The sequence below is a fragment of the Centroberyx gerrardi genome, chromosome 6, assembly GCF_048128805.1.
Source record: "Centroberyx gerrardi isolate f3 chromosome 6, fCenGer3.hap1.cur.20231027, whole genome shotgun sequence".
Lineage (NCBI taxonomy): Eukaryota > Metazoa > Chordata > Actinopteri > Beryciformes > Berycidae > Centroberyx > Centroberyx gerrardi.
The window spans coordinates 29,900,962-29,920,292 of NC_136002.1; the positions used below are offsets into that span (position 1 = coordinate 29,900,962).

General features: G+C 40.9%; 1 protein-coding gene across 1 annotated transcript; it reads right to left on the reverse strand.

Annotated features, from left to right (window-relative positions):
• Positions 1-508: 508 nt before the first annotated feature.
• On the reverse strand, positions 509-15,705 carry pld3 (phospholipase D family member 3). Its single transcript, XM_071898796.2, has 12 exons — positions 15,537-15,705; positions 11,463-11,564; positions 10,431-10,481; positions 9,101-9,270; positions 8,452-8,632; positions 7,586-7,703; positions 6,608-6,735; positions 5,270-5,467; positions 3,849-3,988; positions 2,976-3,141; positions 2,555-2,654; positions 509-2,207 (listed from the first exon to the last, which is right to left on the reverse strand). Exons 2-12 carry the CDS (start codon positions 11,487-11,489, stop codon positions 2,020-2,022), a joined length of 1,467 nt encoding a protein of 488 aa, XP_071754897.1. The 5' UTR covers positions 11,490-11,564; positions 15,537-15,705; the 3' UTR covers positions 509-2,019.
• Positions 15,706-19,331: the final 3,626 nt, after the last annotated feature.

Genomic DNA, 19,331 nt, shown 5'->3' on the forward strand with positions numbered 1-19,331 from the left:
CTCCTTTCTGGGGCTCCTCCCCCCTCCGCCCCAGTCCCAAAATATACTTCCTGCAACTATAGTCAGCATGGAGCTCGCCTGCACTCCTGAGCCTCCACAGACAGGGAGGGGAGTGGGGAGAAGTCTAAATGAGTTGCGTTTGTAAGCAAATACCGTCAAGATGAAATCCAAATGGACATATTTTGGGATGTATTTGAGTATACGACATTTTGTAAGAACTTAACATTGTGATAAAGAATCTTGAGCACTCATCTCTCGTCTAATACGTTCAGCGAGGGAGGAGAGGATGTGGTGAAGTTTTTCTTTTGTTTCTTTTAACATCCCACCACTAAAGTTCAGAACAAAGCCAGAATAGCTTGGATCAGATCAGACCTTAAAAAATAAGTTTCATTGTGTCATAGAAATATTTCTTATTGGCTAGAGCATTGAACAGATGTTTTTTGAATCAATGTGTATCAGAGTGCACATTAAGAAAATGTTAAACCACTTTAAACAGACCAGATGCAGGTTGGATTCAGGATTCAGTTTATTAAGAGTAGTGCTGCAGAAACAGGAGGGAGATAATGATATGTATACATTTGATCTGTGGCACTAACAAACCGCCCCAGAGCTTTTCTAAAAGCATGCTGCTACCTGTAAACACTGGCTTATTTGGACAGTTGCCATAGCAACCATCTCTCCACTAACTGGTATTTCCAATCACTCCACATAGTGGAAATTAAATTGTTTCATCTTCACTTACTATTGCTGCAAACTCAATTAAAAATGGCCCTGAAGACTATGGAACCATATTTTAAAAAGCCCATGTTATTAATAATGCAGACACGGCACTCCAGTTAAGCATTAATTAAGTATTCCAGAGTCCAGCAATCTAAAAATATCAATCAAAAAACACATTCTGATTCAAACTTATTTCTCCCTGAGATGAGCTGGGATGAAGAACTCCCATAGAGGCAGTTATATAAAGTAATGCATTGTGATTGATCTTCAAAACTACACACTGATCAATACGCTGATCAGACTGAGCCGGCTGAGAGAAACCATCGTACCTGAGCGAGCCTAAACAGCGCCCCCTACTGTTACTAACACCAAGGGAAAGAAACCAAATAATGACATTTCTCCTAAAATGAGCCACATCTCTGTTGGAGAGGTTTTCAAAGGGAGTGCTGTCTGTCCGTGAGTTGTAGAAACTTGTAACATACGAAACAGGAACAATGCTTGTCTGTAGCTAAGATTTACTGGACTACATGGCTGCTGTCTGGTCTGCCGGTGGAGCATAGCAACCTAAAAGCTTACCGGACTTGTTACCAGAAGCTGTGGTTCAACTCCCTCGGCCAGCTGGGATAAAAACTGGGCAATTAATTCTCTCCCTAAAATAATTCTCTGAACGCACCTTGAGCAAGGCCCCAGTGTGACTGTGCGTTACTCAGTGTTGCTGAAAAAGAGCGAGTGTGCTTAGTATACATTCTCTGGGTAAATAAACATGAAAACTAAGGTTCTCTCAGGGCAGAAGGAGTATGGCACTAAGTCTGTGTTCACTCTGTGAGGAACACGATCAAACAAGTCACCAGAAGTCCATTCATTTCCTATAGAGCTGAGCAACCGGGGAAACTCGGCCGATGTGTGCATACCATCAACAAACTTGTCGTCCTAGAAAAGTTGGCAACAGCTGAACTTAACTCGATCATCAGCTGTCAGATTTAGCAGCTTCCCTGCTTCCCTACCAATGGGATTTCGTTCTATGAGCAGTTGTTCCACCTTGCAAGTGCAAACTGGACAAAACGGACTGAATGATATGCAGCCGTGGAACTGCCAGCTGCTTCGAATAGAAGTGTCCACCAAATGGCACACGTTACGTCGATGTTTGAGTCTGAGTCAGAGTGTAAATGTTGGCTGCTGCTCTATCTGAGTGTTGGTTTGATTTTGTGGCTTATGGCACGTTTGCCTGATAAACTGATACGGTGTTCTAATATTGGCTCAAGGCTTCTCTCGGCTCGTGACCGGCACACAGAGTTCAAGCTAACAGATGTCTTTGAGGTTAGAGTGCTGGGTGATAGGAGTGCTGTAGGCGGAGCTCCAGTCCCTCTCGAACACGGCCTGCAGCTGTGATTGGACGGTTGGCTCCAGCGTCGGTGATGCAGTCTGGTTGACGACCAGTGCCGAGCCGGCTGTGCTCACAAAGTAGTCGCCTGACCAGTTAGATGTACCTGCGGATGGAAATACACAGATATGTTTCATATTTTAGCCAAATAACATATTTTTCTTAAAAAGGATGAGTGGGCAGGTCATAATAATAATATATAATATAATAATAAATCATATACATAATCATATACATAATCATACAATCAGAGGTGTCCTGTTATAAGAAAATATTGTTTTTCACTTTCATATTGTAAGATTGGTAATTTTTTTATTTTCCGGGTCCGCAATTTCCCAATAATTTCCTAGAAAGGAACTGTTAATTTCTTAGGAAATTTTCTGGAAAGAACCATGAAATTATGTACTAATTAATTATGTATAAACGTGTATATAATATAATGTGTAGCCTTACCAATGTAGGCTATCTTGTCAGTCACCATGTATTTGTTGTGGTTGACTCTGGCGAAGGGAATCTCCTTCTGCTTGGGGTTAGCAGGCACAACAAACAGCCTCTGGAGAAAAGACACAACCGGTGATCAGGTTATCGTTTTTTATTTCAGGATACGCACACTCTGCATTTTCAGTGGTAGAGGGAACACTTGTGATTGTTATTCACTTGGCTCTGAAGCTTGAATAACTTCTACTAACTGTGTACTACTAATTATGATACTACTACTACTACTACTAATCATAAATTACTCCCAGCCTGTAACCTATATAAACAAGGATTACCACTACTCCCACCAGATGATTTATGTCAGCATATTTCATTCTCTAATTTAAAGTCCATATTTCAGCCTTGGTCTTTTTAGAGAAGTAGAAGTGCTACTCACCACCTGGATGTCCAGTTTGCTCTTGGGGTCCTGGACCGAGGCCAGTGACCTGAGGAAGGGCAGCATGACCGGCTGGGTGCTGGCCCAGCAGCTGATCAGCAGACGCACCTTGACCCGCCTCTCGTAAGCCATTCGTCTCAGCTGGGTGTCGATGTCGGCCCAGTACCTGCAGAGGGCGCCACACACAGTCTGAGGACACGGGACCGTCACACTTTGGTCCGAACCACAGTGGGAAAGTTTACTGTGATGAATTTTTGTATTTGGTTTGTTTAGGTTCACACTGCCCAGTTACAAATGAACCAGGGCTTGTAAACAAAAGTCACACGGACTCACCAAAAGCTTGTTTATTGGAGTTTTGGTTTAGGGTAAAACAGGATATTTATGTCTTAAGGCAATTTGGGGTGAAAGAAATGTGGGTGGTTAGCTGATCGTGGGTGGTTTTCACACAGTTTGCTGATGTAGTTTAGGGCGGTGGCTCCCAAAATGGGGTTCGGGGACCGCCACAGGTCTTCCAGGGGGTCTCAGGCATCATGAGGAACAGTTTAATTCCAACTACTTTCTCTCTCCACTGTTATCTCACAACTTACAGCGTACTGGAGACAGATTCACAGTCCTGTGCTAAATCACATCCAACACTAACATCCTCTCAGATGGAGATGCTTCGGACAAAATCATCCTTGACATGAAGAACTCTGGTGACCTCTGGGTTGGGGAGAAGGGTGCTGACAACTGAAGATGCCACACCTGTGTACTTCAGACCTACCTTCGACAGTTCATAACTACCGCACCAACTACGCAAACTAACTTTGACACTTAAGAAGTATCCCTCCTATCGTTATGGTTCTTAGCTACCTGAACAGCTGTGGGATTTACCTTTTGGGATGAGAGAACTCCATGGTGGGCAGGTAGTTCATGACGGCGATGTAGATGAACTGCTGGGCGTCCTCCATCACACTGAGGATGGACTGAAGGTCCGGCGTCCGGCCGGCAGCACAGAAAGACGGAGGGGAACTCTGGAGAGAGAGGGAAGAGAGACGAGAGAAAAGAAAGAGCGATGCAGTGAATGATTTGTTCATTTCAGGAACATTTGGTACCATCCAGGTCCTTGAAAGATGTGAGTGGGGCAGAGTTGATTTAACTAAGGAAGAGAAATTCAGGACTGAAGTTGTGAAATGACAGTGAATCCGATGGATGAGATGCTTTTGAAGCATGACAATGTGTGTTACCTCATCAGTGCATATGAGTGTGTGTTATATTAGTGTAAATAGTTGGAGTAATGGCGGCACCTAGTGGCCATGTGAAGTCCCACTGGATGTAGTTTTCGCATTTTGGACCCTGTCTTTACTTTGTTTTTGATCGTTCTGAAGGAATTTTCTTTGATAGTCTACTCAAAGGCCTGTTTTATTTGAACTGCACATCAGTTTTCAAGATTCATAATTCACCTATTCCTGCAACAGGGTTCCCACACTCACTTGGACATCAAATTCAAAGGACTTTTCAATGGCTTTCAATAACTTGTTTGGTGAAATTGTAGGACTCAAAATTGGCAGGTTTTGTGGTAGGACATGATGACATCGGTCAAAATTAGAAGAGACCTAATTTTTTACTCCTGATCTCATCAAGTCAAGAAACCCTGGTGAAATCAATTCGTTTTCAAACTGCTGCTGGTGTCAACACAAATCTCTATCAAAGGGTTTTCCTCAGGATGTTTAGTATTGATAGGATGGGGAGAAGTCCAGAGAGCTGAGGCATAAGTTAGAAGTATGCCATCGAGGCCATCCATTAATTTTCAAAAACTTTCAAGGCCTTATTGTTTCCAAATCCACAAATGTTATAAGGATTTTCAAGGCCCGTGGTAACCCTGCTACAAGATACTGCCTACTGCCATTGAGACCAACAGCAATCATCAAACGGTAAATACATCTAAATGTATAAAAAATGTAAGTGCACTTGACGTACTACTACTGGCATCTAACTGGCTGTTGGAAACCTTTACAAATAAGCTACAATATGGACTGAAAAGGTTTTAGTTTAGCGTAGATACGGTACTTTAAATGAGTAATAAATCCATAGAGATTAACAGAACTAACCCTTATGTTCCTTGTAGTGTGGCACTAAAAATATGACGTTTCATTCATATGGACCTGCATAAGAAATGGACTGATTTTTAATAGAGTGTTCTTCCTGATCATCTCTATACAGTTGGATTAAGAGTAATCCCAAAACAGAGGTGACGTCTCCCCATCCTTCGCCCCTTCGCCCCCCCCCCCCCCCCCCCCCGACCCGTCTCTCACCGACAGGTAGACGCTGGACGGCGTGCCGTTGAGCGGCAGCTGGAGGGGCGTGTCCTTGTTGTAGGGGGTGGAGAAGCTGCTGGGCCACGGAGACGGGATTGACTGACTCTGACCCAGGAACCAATAGGCTTCGAAGATCTTGCCCAGATCCGCCGCTAAGCAGCTGCAGTTGTAGACGACGGCGCCCAGCTCCTTCACCTGCCAGGGAGAGGAGGAGCACAACACAGATTTATTCTCAGTCAAAGTTTTTTTACCACTTCTAGCTTTGGTAAACTGGGGCATAAGTGAGAGAACAACAGAAGTAAAATTATAAATTACAGAAAGAATTCCCAGGGTTCCTATGCAGTTTCAATTTCAAAATTCCATCTTTTTTCCAGACTTTAATTTCTTGATTTGATGTTAAGATTTTGGTGTTCAGAATGATTTACACAGATAGTCGTCTTGCCATATCACTCTATAGATGAAGATAGAGTGTACATTTCCCGACTTTCCTGTGATCCACATTCACATAGCTCCTTAGCAGCCCCCCCCCCCCCCTTGAAACAAATGTCACCCCAGTTGCCTCAACATCAAAGCTTCCAGTTTCATGTTTTTTTTGGCGGTTTGCTGCACTCTTTCAGATACACAGGATGCTGATGGTGGCGACGACTCAATATAAACCAGAAGTGAGAAGTGGTTTTTAGGTATTAACTCCCATCATGGTGCCAATGATACTGCAGTGCATTGACACTCAGTAATAAATCAGAGGGCAAAAGGGAAATCATCTCACCATGGTGTGAGACTAAAACCCAAGCCAAGAGGACAACTTCCTCTTTAAAGCAAAAGAAACACAACCCAGACAGAACTTCATTTTCCGTGGTTACACAGCCTCTGTGTTTATGTACTGATCTGAAACCACTGATCACATTCAGCAGGATCTTAAAGGATAAACTGACCCTAGATCAGTACTCCTACTCTGAGATGCATGATAACTACCAGTCCAGATAAAAACCTTTTCAGGGGAAATTTGTTCACATGTATTTTAATCTCCTCCCTCTCAAAGTTATCTTATGAAAACCGCAGAGTCATGGGTCGGTCTGCTAGTTGCTGATAAGACACACACAGCGGTGTCGACATCAACACTGTACACTAATGCAGCCTTCAATGTGACAACAACAATATGTAAGTATACTATTTTATAAATTCCTGACTGCATATTGGATAAAAGATGTTTCTATTTTCCTAATTGGGGAGAAACCGGTTTCTACGGTGACACTGCATTCTGATTTTTACGTAAAACTGTTCATCTGACAACCTCTGTGTCTGTGTGTGTGTGTGTGTGTGTGTGTGTGTGTGTACCTGTGTGAGAGACCTCCAGTCCATGTTGGCACTACCAATGTAGATGTGTTTCTTGTCGATCACCCAGAACTTGGTGTGGAGGACGCCTGAGGTCAGCTCTCTCATGTTCACTGTCCGGATGTCAGCTCCTGAAACACACACGCACACGCACACACACACACACACACACACACACACACACACACACACACACACACACACACACACACACTGCTGTCAAGACACTGCTGATTTACTTCTAAAAGTAAAGTAATAATCAGTATCACTTCATTTACCAAGTTCAAGAAATATGCAGGTTTTTGTCTTGCTGGCATGGCTGCAGAGACATCCTGACAACATACATAGTAACACAATACATACTGACAGATGATACAGAGACAACATAACCAGACATTAAGGTTAATTCAATATGGGTTTTTAAAGGAAGATACTGATACTGATATTTTAAGACAGAAGTCGCTGATAGCCGGTATTCAATAACTTAAAATTTTACAATTTTCATGCCAATAAATGACAAGTATTCAGTGTTTCCCACAGAATTTTCTTCTTGTCAGGGTGGAAAAGCCGCTGAAACAGCATTTAGACCATCATGGGACACTTAAAACTCTCCCCTGAAATCCAGACTAATTAAATTATTTTAGGGATAGTAGGCAGGGTGACACTTTAAGGCAGGGTGACCAACCTATTAAACATTAGAGAAAATTCTAGGATATGTTACTGCCTCTAATTCATTTCCAAAAGGCATTCTTAAACAATTAAATGAATAAATAAAATGTGCTAAGAAAATAAAATTCCATGTCAGGTTTTCCAGGTTGTTTTTCTGTATCTGTGCTCAGGGAGGAACCTCCATCATATCAGAGCTGGACGACATGACTGGCCAATATCTGATATTTAATAAAGGCCAACATCGGCCCAATATATCAGTCTACCCCTAGCTGTCAAACAGTTTAAGATAAGCATACGACTCATGAGTGTCACCTGAGCTGCTGAGCAGCCGGAGGTCGTCCTGAGGTTGACTCTGCTGCGGCGTGTTGACGGCGATGCGAACAGGCAGCTTCCCTGAAACCTGGGCCAGTCTCTTCAGGATGGTCTCACCCTGTGACACAGCAAGGAAATCATTTTAATGTTAATGTTCATAAAAACACACGCTACAGCCAAGTGTGTGCTGTTTAATTCCGGCCAATTGGTCTGATTGGTCAAAGAGGCGACCGGGACATGCGGTATTTTTGCATTCTGTTTCTGACTGGACCTGGTTTTTACTTATTGGTAATTTTGACTTTTTTTTTTTATTTTGATTTTGCCAAATCTACTTTGCCATCTGTAATTCATGAGGACTACCATGAAAGGAAGTCTCTGACTTCATTGTGAATATTTGTTTGGAATCAACAGAAGAAGAAGAACTGGGTAGTTAGCATGCGCAGCGATAGCCACCATGACTGAACAGACAAAGAAAAGAGAAACTCAAACTGCATCAACAGAAAATCCAAGCTCCGCCCACACTGTTTGACTGGGAAGTGCAGTGCAGAAACACCACAAAAATGACCCCTTAGCAAATGTTTTTTTGCCAAAACCAACAAAAAACAAGAATCTTTCGGATTCCCACTTTAAGGATGTCAGATCAATCAAATTAAATGAAGGTAATACTGAGAAAGCACAGCCAAAACTGCCAACCAGTAAACTATTCATCTAAACCATAACATAATATTAGAGAAATAGAAAAACGAAATGAAGACCAGCGGCTGGGCTCTGAGAAGTAGAAGCCTGTCAACTTCCATCCATTAAATAATCTTTATGATTAATGGCTACCAATAAATGCCATTTGACCAATCACAGGGCCGGCTGACCTGCTGGGCTGTCGGCTCGTGAGTGCCGGTGTCTTTGTTGGTGAGCGTCCAATAGAAAGAGGCGATGTCGAGGCTGCTGCGAGCCTCGCCAATCAGATCGAACCACGCCTGGTAGATGGAGAGGTGGGTGGTGCTGGAATTAAACTCCAGACCTTCAGGAATGCTCTCCACCAACACAATCCTATCAGAGGAAAAGAGACGGTTTAAAGATAATGTCAGATCAGATACATCAATAGGTCAACAGATAGACAGATCGATAAATACATACTTTTATTATTATCATTATTTATTCCCAGGGGGACACTGGGGTTTAGTCAGCAGCATAAGCATAATTAAGGTAAAAAACACAAATATATACATATATAAGCAATAAAAAATATGCAACTGGAAAAACTATATGTAAAACTATATGTGATTATTTTTGTTAACTCTGCATGCGTGTGTCTTTATGACATCACTGCCGGTTTATATCAGTATCGGATATGATTTACATCCTAGAATAGATATCCCTCAAAAAACCCAAAAAACCAGATATGAGCAGATATTTGTAAATGAGCATGAAGGGCTGCAGTGTGAACGCAGCCTCAGAAGCTGAATTAACACGCCGGTCTCTGGATTCTGTCCCCGTCTGATGCGGAGGTCTGCTTACTTGCAGGGGTCGGAGCAGGACTCGGCGAGGGGCAGGCGGAGCCGGGGGCCGGGGCCGGGGCCGGGGGCGGGGCGGGGGGAGGAGACCCCCGCCGTCAGGAGGTGATGGAGGGCCACGGTGGCCAGCAGCACCGCAGCCACAGTGACCAGACCAACCACACATCTGTAATACTGGAGGGGAGAGACTGAATTACATTTACTGCTGAATGTTAAGCAGAGGTGTGACCAAGTCAACTCTGCTCGAGTCCCAAGTCAGTCTCAAGTCTTGAGGCACAAATCTCAAGTCAAGTCTCGAGTCTAAATGTAGAACACCAAGTCAAGTCCATGTCTTTAATGTCAAGTCTCAAGTCTAAACAGCAAGTCAAGTTTTCTTTAATATCTTAAAGAAAACTAAATATCTAGGACTTTTCAATGCAATATGGTTTTAATAGGATAAAAACTTGGTAAGAGCATCATGAGTTTGATTTCTATAATCAGTTTCAACTTCAATAAATTCAATCGTTCCATACAAATTCAGAAAACAGAATTTAAATTCAGTCGTCTGCTGGAACAAATCTCATCACTTTCAATCTAAGTCATTTACACAAACACAAGATCTCAAGTCAAGACTTTAGAAACCTTTTCAAGTCGTCAGAGTACAAGTCAGAGTCAAGTCCCAAGTCACCAGAACCCAAGTCAAGTCAAGTCTCAAGCAATTAAAACTGGGACTCGAGTCCAAGTCATGTGACTCGATTCCCCACCTCTGATGTTCAGCATTTAGCTGACGCTGTAAAACAGTAAAAACAGAAGCAGAACTGGAAGTGAAATTATGTGAAAAAAAAACTCGTGAGGTTCTTCGGGTGATTTCATGCTTCCAGATCCAACTGGCAACTGTTTGGGCAACATGACAGAGCAACATACTGTACCTGCCAACAGCACTTCCCAGCAACACACTGGGAAAAATCTAAAATATATATTTTCAGGGGAACGGGAATCAATCAATCTAAGAGTAGTGAGAAATCTGAGTAATGCAACGTTGTCCCAAAAACTTGCCCAACAAGTTCCTCAGTGTATCCACAGCTCTCACTTTTAGATCAACATTGTGTCCATATCATTTTTCATTTTCACTTCCAAGTGTGTGTGTGTGTATATGCGTGTGTGTGTACGATGTGTGTGTTTTTGTCTGTGAGATGTGAGACTTGTGATGCTGTCTCTCTCTTATTTGTTTCTGTTTTTAAGTCCTTTGGTGTTTTGTAAAGGACTTGGTGGTGAACCGATTTTTTGATAAGCGTGTGTCTGTCTGTGTGTGTGTGTGTGTGTGTGAGTGTGTGTGTGTGTGTATCCTAACTTACCGTCTGTGCTTTCCTTTTGGATTCTTCTCTCCTCCACTCCATGTCCACCATCTGTAAACAACAGAGGGGCAAAACAAGTCAGACCAAAGACAATTACAACGCAACATTTGAGGAGTTTCATTCCAATATTGAAGGTGTGATGTCAAACAAAACTGACATTTTCAAATAATATTCCTTTAAAATGTTTCATACCTCATTTAGTCAAGAGTTTTTTTACTAAAATGTGCTTGTTATCGTCAATATAGACAGCAGGATTGTGTGTCATGATATCCTAAAATCACCATATGATTCCACTGAAATAATATTGAATCATCGCCCAGCCCAACTTTCGCTACATCTTAAGCATTTAGCAGTAGAATAAACTTCACTCCCTAGATAAACAACATTATAAGAAACTAATAGTAAGAGGTGGAAGAGAGAAGTGCTGGGAACATAAAGCAATAACACGAGCTAAGGAGGGAGGTAAAAGGAGGCCATCCATGACTTAACATAACTGGGTCAGAGCCGCGCTTCCATGACCTAAAAACGCTCTTCTTCCTTCCTGATTTGTTAATGCTGTTTCTCTACAGGGGTGAACAGTCTGGTTTCCACTATTCCACTATACTACTCTAATGCAATAAATGTGAAACAAGTTGGAAAACACTTTCTGATATATTCCTGTAAAGTGGCACGTTTGTAAAATTCCCAGAGAACTAATCAAATTCCCAGACTTTCCCTCTTTCTGGAAAACTCCTCTCAGACTTCCAAGGTATTCCAGGAATTCCAGGACCGATGGGAAATCATAAAAAAGTGTTGTTTTTTTTCAAGATAAATGAATATTACAGCGAGTAGAAGGTGAACATATGGGAACGGGGGTATGACTCAGAGGGAAAAGAGCGACATGAGTTGACTTTTCAGTTTACAGCAGACGATAGAGGGAAACTCTGATGTTCTGATTTGAGTGGGAAAGTCAAATTCATGAAAACTAAAGGGCAGGGCACTTCCTCATGGTGTCGGACACTGTACTGAGTCTTTCCATACACAGCAGCTTACCCTGTCGTAAGGAACGTCCGTCTTCATGTTCACAGACAAAAAATGGCGTCTGATCTGATGGTTAAAGTCCTCTCAGCTCGGGTCAGATGATGCTCTGTGGCTCTGAAAGCAGACAAGAGGAACAAGATGTAACTTCATATCTTCATTAATCTAGCCAATGTTTGACCAGATATTAAAGCGGCACTAGGCTCCAAATGGAAGCGAGACATAACTGTTTGCAAAATTTGAACTTCCAATACCCAGAAATCCTGTGCGGTGAGGTCAGTAAACGTCACACAGCAGCTCATGTTTACCAACTCAGCCGGTCTGTGATGCTTTTTATACCAAAGAAACCAAAGAGACCAGAGAGGAGAAGATCTAACGGCTTCCAGCTTTCTCTGCTCACTGCTGGTTAGGAGACAGACTGGATTTCACTCTCAAGTTTTGATTCGTCACTTCTTGTGGGCGGAGAAGTGAACATACCTGACACCAGAATTTAATTTTGGCAAAAAGAGTGAAATTACAGCGCGTCAATTAGTGCGACGGGACGCTCTCTCTCCACACTTTGTGGTTTCGGCTGATAAGACAGGTGTATTTTTACATAAACATCTTGCCTTAGTACATCTTTAACTACAGACTTGATTTGTCTGGTTATATGTGTATGTCTTTTGTTTTTGTGCTATGTTGATGTTCTACGTTCTATGTTAATTTAAGTGATGATTTAAGTGTAATTTTAGACATGTATTGTCTTTGTGCAGCACTTTGATCAACTCCAGTTGTTTTTAAACGTACTTCACAAAGTAAATTTGACTCGACATGACTACTATTAAAGTAGACAGATAAGCAGATAGATAGGTAGATGCATAGTTGCAGTACAACACAGCAACTCCTCCTCACTCATAAACACACACAGCATTGTCTCTCCTCGGCCGGACCCCTGTGAGCAGCTGACAAAGAGAAGGTTCCAGGTGTTTTCCACACAGACAGAGAAAAACCTGCAGGTCACCTCTGGTACAAAGACACGGCTCACATCCAGCCCCAAACCCTGCAGGCGTCCAACAGAAAACATCACGCAAACACGCTAACGGCTGACAAAACATCACTGTTACAGACCGGATCCTCTGTGTTTCAGAGAAGTCATATAAAGAACTTCAGATCTTGTTTTTTGGATAAACAGCATTTCTGAACAGAAAGTCTTTTTATGAAAGGTCTCATGCCAAAATGATTCATATCCATTTTTGGATGTTTTTACTTGAAATTCATCACTCAATAGTTCCAAAATATAGATGACACCATCCTCATAAGTATTAGTATTAGGGAATGATGAATCACTAAAATGATAATCCCAATTATTTTTTTTAGATTATGTGATCATGATTATTAATCATGTTTATTAGTGTTGATGATTTGGTGAACAAAATAATTTGACCAAATATTTGGGATCTTATAGCACCGTTTCTGACTATTTTCAACTACAGTGGCTGTTAAAAATAAAATGAAATGTTTCAATATTGCTGATATGCCAATATTCCAAAATTATCAATTGTGATTGTGATATACGACTCTACGCAATTAATTCTGTAGCCTAGTTAGTATTTGATAAGAAAGGGTTTAAAGCAGTAAGAAAAATGAGATTTCAAAATAAGTTTGACTTTCATGTCAGCACTTGTCAGCACGTCACTTTTTTGTCTGTTCATAGTATAGTCTTTTTTAACTGCCTATTGCTCTTCGCAAATATGTCAAATAAACCGCTGGTGGCCTTGTTCACATCTTTGATTAAAAACATCCAACAAACATCAGCGACACAAAAAGCAGGAAAAAGGCAAGAAAACAATAACAGACACTGCTTTTTTCAAAATTCACATAATGAATTTTGGCTTGAATCTGATGTGATTTTGAATTTATTTTTGCTTATGCTCACTGTTGCACTGTATGTTGTTTGTCTGCAACTTTTAAGGTTAGACTATATAAAACTAAAAATATGTGACCAACAGAAACTGTTTACTGGCATCTGAGGTGTGGTGATATCAGGTTTTATTGCATGAGAAAGAGGAAGAGGAAGTGTTGTGGCCAAAACGCTGACAGTTGCAGTCTCACTCTAAACCTGCGGGATCTGGCACACGGGATCTGGCACACGGGATCTGGCACACGCTCTGAGAGTCGGCGTCTCCTCAGAGAAACATGTGATTCATTCATACATCATTTTAAACTCAACGTCTAGTCGCACTGTTTTACTGTGTCACTACAAACAGGTCAAAAACAACTCAGGTTCTGTCAGTATGAGAGGTTACTGACGTGTGTTACGTTGTAGTTTGGGACAACACACACATTTGTCAGTTATCAATGTCCATGTAGCCCTTCACAGCCTTATATTTTGTGCTTTTTTAAATACTTCAAGTGTGTATGGTACCCATATAAGTGTACTTTTGCATTGTCAGCTGCTCCTTTCTCCTTTTCTGATTCCATTTTCCACGTTATTTTTTTAACTCACTTATCAACACAACATATGTGAATATCAACCAGGTTTCCCACACTCACTTGGACATCAAATTCACTTTTCAAGGTCTTGTTTGGTGAAATTCAAGGACTCAAAATTAGCATGTTTTGGGGTAAGACATGATATTGGTCAAAGTTAGACATCATGGAGGAGGAAGTGAAGAAATCCTGGTGAAATCTTTCATTTTCAACCTGCTGCTGTATGAACACAAATCTCCATCACAGGGTTTTCACAGGGCATACCGATGAATTTGGGTGCTATATTTTGATTTAAAAAAAATAAAAATCAAATACTTTCAAGGCTACTTCCATTCATTTAAAAACAACACAACCTTTTATTATCCAGACTGGTCTTCCTTAGTCTGAATTTGTTTCAAAGAGGGCAACACATTTCCCACTAGTCATACTGTGAGCTTAGTTTAGACGCTGTTTGGATCAATTGCATGGACATTTGATTTTTTTTTTTTTTTAGCTGTAAAAAGACGGTCCCATTGACTTTAACAGTTTGGGAGAAGGCTGAGATGTGTGCCTGTTTAGCTGATGTTGTGTACAGACCCTGCTGGTGACAAGAGGGAGGAAAATGTGCATAAGCTACTGGATCACCAAACTATGACTCTTTATGTCATAGAAAATGTATCCACACTGGTTTCAACGCCCCAATGAGTTACTGACACTAGAACAGTGGATTCTGGGGGAGAAGAGAAGGCCAACAAGCTGTGGATGAAAGGCGGTAAATACAGTTATAACTGCTATTTTGCTGTGCGATTTTGAAAATCAAACAACACTGGTTTATAGAGAAAGTGGGTCTAGAAAAAGTCACGGAGAGACATTTTGAAAGCTGAGATACTTCAAATCTAAAATTCAAACCAGCAGTCACTTGATGGAGGCTTTTCCTTCATAGGGTTAAAGCAACATTTTGACCAACAAGCTCTTAATCAGGCTGATTTAACTAAGTGCTCTAAGCAGATTTTTTTATCTGTTCCTCTTTTTACATCATCAGCATCTGGTCTGAAACAAGCTGAATGTGCAAATTTCACTCTTCCATGTCTGCTTCATAAAACTGCTGTTGACTCCAGGAAATACAACAGCCAAAGGACATGAAAAAAAAGCTTTAAACTATCTTTGGCCAAAGTTGTAGGAAGGCATTCTCGTCACTGACAGCAGCAGACAAGGGAGGCCTGTTTATCTGGGCAGGGAAACAAATCACATTAGGAGGAGAGTAACAAGTGACTCGAGAGTTTTGGCTCAAGTTGTAGAAGTGAGAGTGAATAAGAGAAGATTATTCAATTCCTAAAGTATCCAAAAGGAATCACATAAAAGGGCAGTAGATCGTGTTTGTATCGTCTAAAGATGAGTAGGAAAACACACTGAAAGATGAATATAATGTTAGCTAACATTTAGCTTTTAATAGATCCAGCAGCCCAGTGAAAACCACAAGAATACCTACAACTGTGTATTTTGTTTTTAATAGTACTCTAAATCACATACTAAACGGTTAACTTACACTGGAACTAGTAGTTGGGTTACTATAAATAGTAGAGTCGCTGACAGTGCAGACCAACAACAACAACAAAAGAAACACACACCGTATTAACTCACTTGATAGCATGTGTCCAGTGTGGCTGAAATCCTCCATAAAACAGCGTCGTGGCCTCTTCGTTTGTCACATTAACATTTCAAACCAGTTATTTCTTTCTCAAAAGCACGAAAAACAAAACTAAACACCCTCCAAACTGGAAGCGACGTTAGTCTCTCTGAAGTACCAAATACAGACAGGACGCTTTGGAGTGGAGAGGCGGTCATGTGATCGAGCCGAACCACGACAGCCAATGGGGAAAGAGCTGGCGTCGTGACGTGTCCTGACCCAGAGGTAAAGTACAGTAGTTCAGTTCGCCTTTCCAGCCGCACGAGGGCGGTGTGGGGCTGTGACACGGAGCAGCCGGGCCGGAGCAGCCGGGCCGGAGCAGCCGGGCCATCACACAGGCCGCTTCAGAACAGACTAGAGCTGGTGTGCAGTATTTCTATTCTATTCTATTCTATTCTACTCTACTCTATTCTATTCTACTCTACTCTAATCTGCTCTACTGTACTATGTTCTATGTTCTGTTCTGTTGTATTCATGTCTCGTCTAGTTCAGTTCTGCTCTATTCCACTGTGTTCTAGTATTCTATTCTATTCTATTCTATTCTATTCTATTGTACTCTATTCTGCTCTATTGTACTCTGTTGTGTTGTGTTGTGTTCTATTCATGTCATGTCTGGTTCAATTCAGTTATATTCCATTGTGTTCTAGTCTTCTATTCTATTCTATTCTATTCTATTCTATTCTATTCTATTTAGTTTAGTTTAGTTTTAGTTTTGTCTATTATTTTGTTTATTATAGTCTAGTCTAATCTAATTTCAGCTATTCTATTCTGTTCTGTTCTACTCTAGTCACATCTAGTCTAGTTTCATCTATTGTTCTATTCAAATCTTCTTTAGTCTATTCTATTCTACTCTAGTCTAGTCTAGTTTTGTCTAATGTACTCTTCTATTCTATTCTATTCTATTCTATTCTATTCCTGTACAGCTCCATAATTTGATATAAAGTGTTGACAGTCAGACAGATCCATCCCTCCATCACTCCCACAGGTTTTCCAGCCTGATCAGACGGTCGGCTGTCTGCTGGACTCTGTGGACCAGAAGCTGTTGTTACAGACTCAGGATCCGACCTCTGACCTCTGACCTCTGACCTCTCCCGGTCCGCTGCAGGTTCAGCCAAACACAACACTTTATTCATACATACAAAATATAATCCTAACACAGACGGGTAAGAGCTTAGACCCATAAGTGTGTGTGCAACAAGTAACTATAAGTGTAAAAGTGTTTAAGTTCAGGTGGAACAGTCTCCTCTGCCCCCAAGGCTGAAAAATATCAGCAATAAATTTTAGCTGTGTGACACTTTTCTGAAAACAAAGTCTACAAAGAGCACGAAACCAATTGCCTAAAGGACTTGCGTACAGGTTATTCATAACTACCTGACTTCTCATGTTGTAAGCAAACAGAGATCCAAAGACTAACTTACTACAACTGCTGTGTTTACTGAACTCCAGTAGACACTGCCTTCAATTTTAAATCTACTTTTACTTGGATAAATGTATTTGGATAAATTTATTTTTTGGCATAAGAGAAGTGAGTACACATCATTTACAGTAGTGACGTTATTCTCCTATAAATGATACTATTTGTTGGTAGCATTAAAAAGACAACATTTCCATTTACAGTAAACTATCAAATCATTTGCGAGGACCATACAAAATGATGCTTTGACGTCTAAAGAGGCAGCAGGTGGGGGTTCAGTGTCTGCTGATGGATACAACACTTTCTCCAACTTCAGTGAAATTTAACTGAGCTGCAACTGCTTTCTGCATTCGGAAACTTCACACGTCGGCGGCCCCAAATGGCAACAAGAGATAACTGTTTGAAGACTTTTGAAGATCCAGAAATCATGTAACATGAAGTCAGGAAAAGTACATTTTATCTTCTTAGTGGCTGGAGAGAGTACAGTCCAACTTTCTGCTGATTAGGAGACACTTTTGTATTTCGATCTTAAGTTTTGATTTGCCTCTTCCTGTGTGAGAGAAGATTTCCTGCCAGAATTTCATTTGGGCAAACAGAGCGAATCTACAGCGTCTATATTAAGTGATGATGGGACGATCTTCTGTGTTACACCCCTACTTTGTATTTAAGGTTGATGGGACAGGTGCATTTTTACATAAACAACTTGCCTACAGCAGCTTTAAATAGTTCAGTATCCACCTTTACTGCATCTACCTTACCCAAAGTCCTCCTACTCCTCTTGCTGACAGCTTGCTGTATTCACTTCTCAGTCTGCCTCGTGTCTTTCTCTGACTGTCCACCTCCTCATAACTCATGCAATTTCCTAACGGATGAAAGGCCAGTTTTAATTAACCGTCTTTACAGGCAAATACGCCTCATTCTGCTTAGCTTCCGTTCAGCTTCAAACAAAGCCGAGATGGAGAGCCGCTCAGACAAAGACCTGCAGCTGTTTGCACAGCCAGAGGTAAAGAGCTGATAAATGCTATAGGTTCATTTCCAAAACACTATAAATACATTAAAAAAAAACACATTACGTGAAGCTCATCATTCAATATTTCTAAAATATAGTGAATTCAGTCTGTAAAGCTGCTATGTTGGGTTGACAACTAAGGACTTACAGTTATATACAAGCCTTCAGAAATTGCCATAATTAGTTTTGAACTTGTACAATCAATCATTTTGTAAGAGAAGGTGTAAGTTGTTTTGTATGGCGATCTCACTGTGGAACAAAACCTGTCAAATTCTAGGTTCATTTAACTTCCTCTGGTGAGTTATGAGCCTACAGTATTAGTTCAGTGATAGTGCTGCTGAGAGAGAGAGAGAGGGAGAGAGAGAGAGAGAGAGAGGAAAAAGGAGAGAGGGAGAGAGAGGCTATAATGCTTTGTTTAATTTGTAACTGCACTACATATTTACATATTTTAAATATGTAATATCTAAATCTAAAAAAAAAATGTACCTGTATTGCATTATGTTACCTAAAAGAATAATGTATTCAGATCACATACTTAGAGGTAAAATGAGAGGATTACTTCTGGGAATACTTTAACTGAAAGTAATCAGAATACATTACTGAGTTTAATGTCTTGGATTATGTTACTGATTACAGTGTTGATGAGGTAACTAGTAACTGCAACTTTGCTGGAAATATTCTTCTATCATGAGTTCTGTGTCAATCAATTTAAGAGTGAAAAAAAAAAAAGAAAGTCTTCAATTCAGTAACTCAGAATGTGAACAAAGCCAGAGGTGGGTGACTGTGTTTCAACAGGGGGCGCCACACTGCAGCTGCACATCTGGGGTCTGAGACGTCTGCAGACAGGACTGATGGTCAGTGTTGGTCAGTGTAATCACATTACTTTTCCCTGTAACGGAGCAAAACAAGGCATTACTCTTCCAAATTCAGTAATACAGCTACCGATCGAACAGATCGGTCGGTACCTGCGTTTCATTCTTCAGCCTCTTTAACTTCTTTATTGGTGTAATATCTACGAAAGATTCCCCTCGTCTTCTGCTGCCTTCAAGTCATGTTGGAAATATCAGAATCGCAGCAGAGAGACGCGGTAAAGAGCGGTAAAAACTACTCAGAAAGTTTGAATTTAACGCTGTAGGCTCTGTCTTCATTAAAATGCTTAAAAGAAAGATTTAGTGTCTGTCATTATTTAGATTCTTCTGCTGTAATGTGGCTTCGGTCGACAATATTTATCGGCCCAATGAACACAGTAAGTCTCGCTCAATCGTTTCAGGGTGTAACACAAAAGTAATGTAACGAGGAGTGTAACTAATTAATAATGTAATTGAT

Coding starts and splice junctions, on each gene's coding strand:
- pld3 (XM_071898796.2), bottom strand. CDS start 11,489: ATGAAGACGGACGTTCCTTACGACAGG. Junction 6,736..7,585: donor CCGGCTGCTCAGCAGCTCAG/GTGACACTCATG, acceptor TGTGTGTTTCAG/GAGCTGACATCCGGACAGTG. Junction 5,468..6,607: donor ACTGGAGGTCTCTCACACAG/GTACACACACAC, acceptor TCTCCCTGGCAG/GTGAAGGAGCTGGGCGCCGT.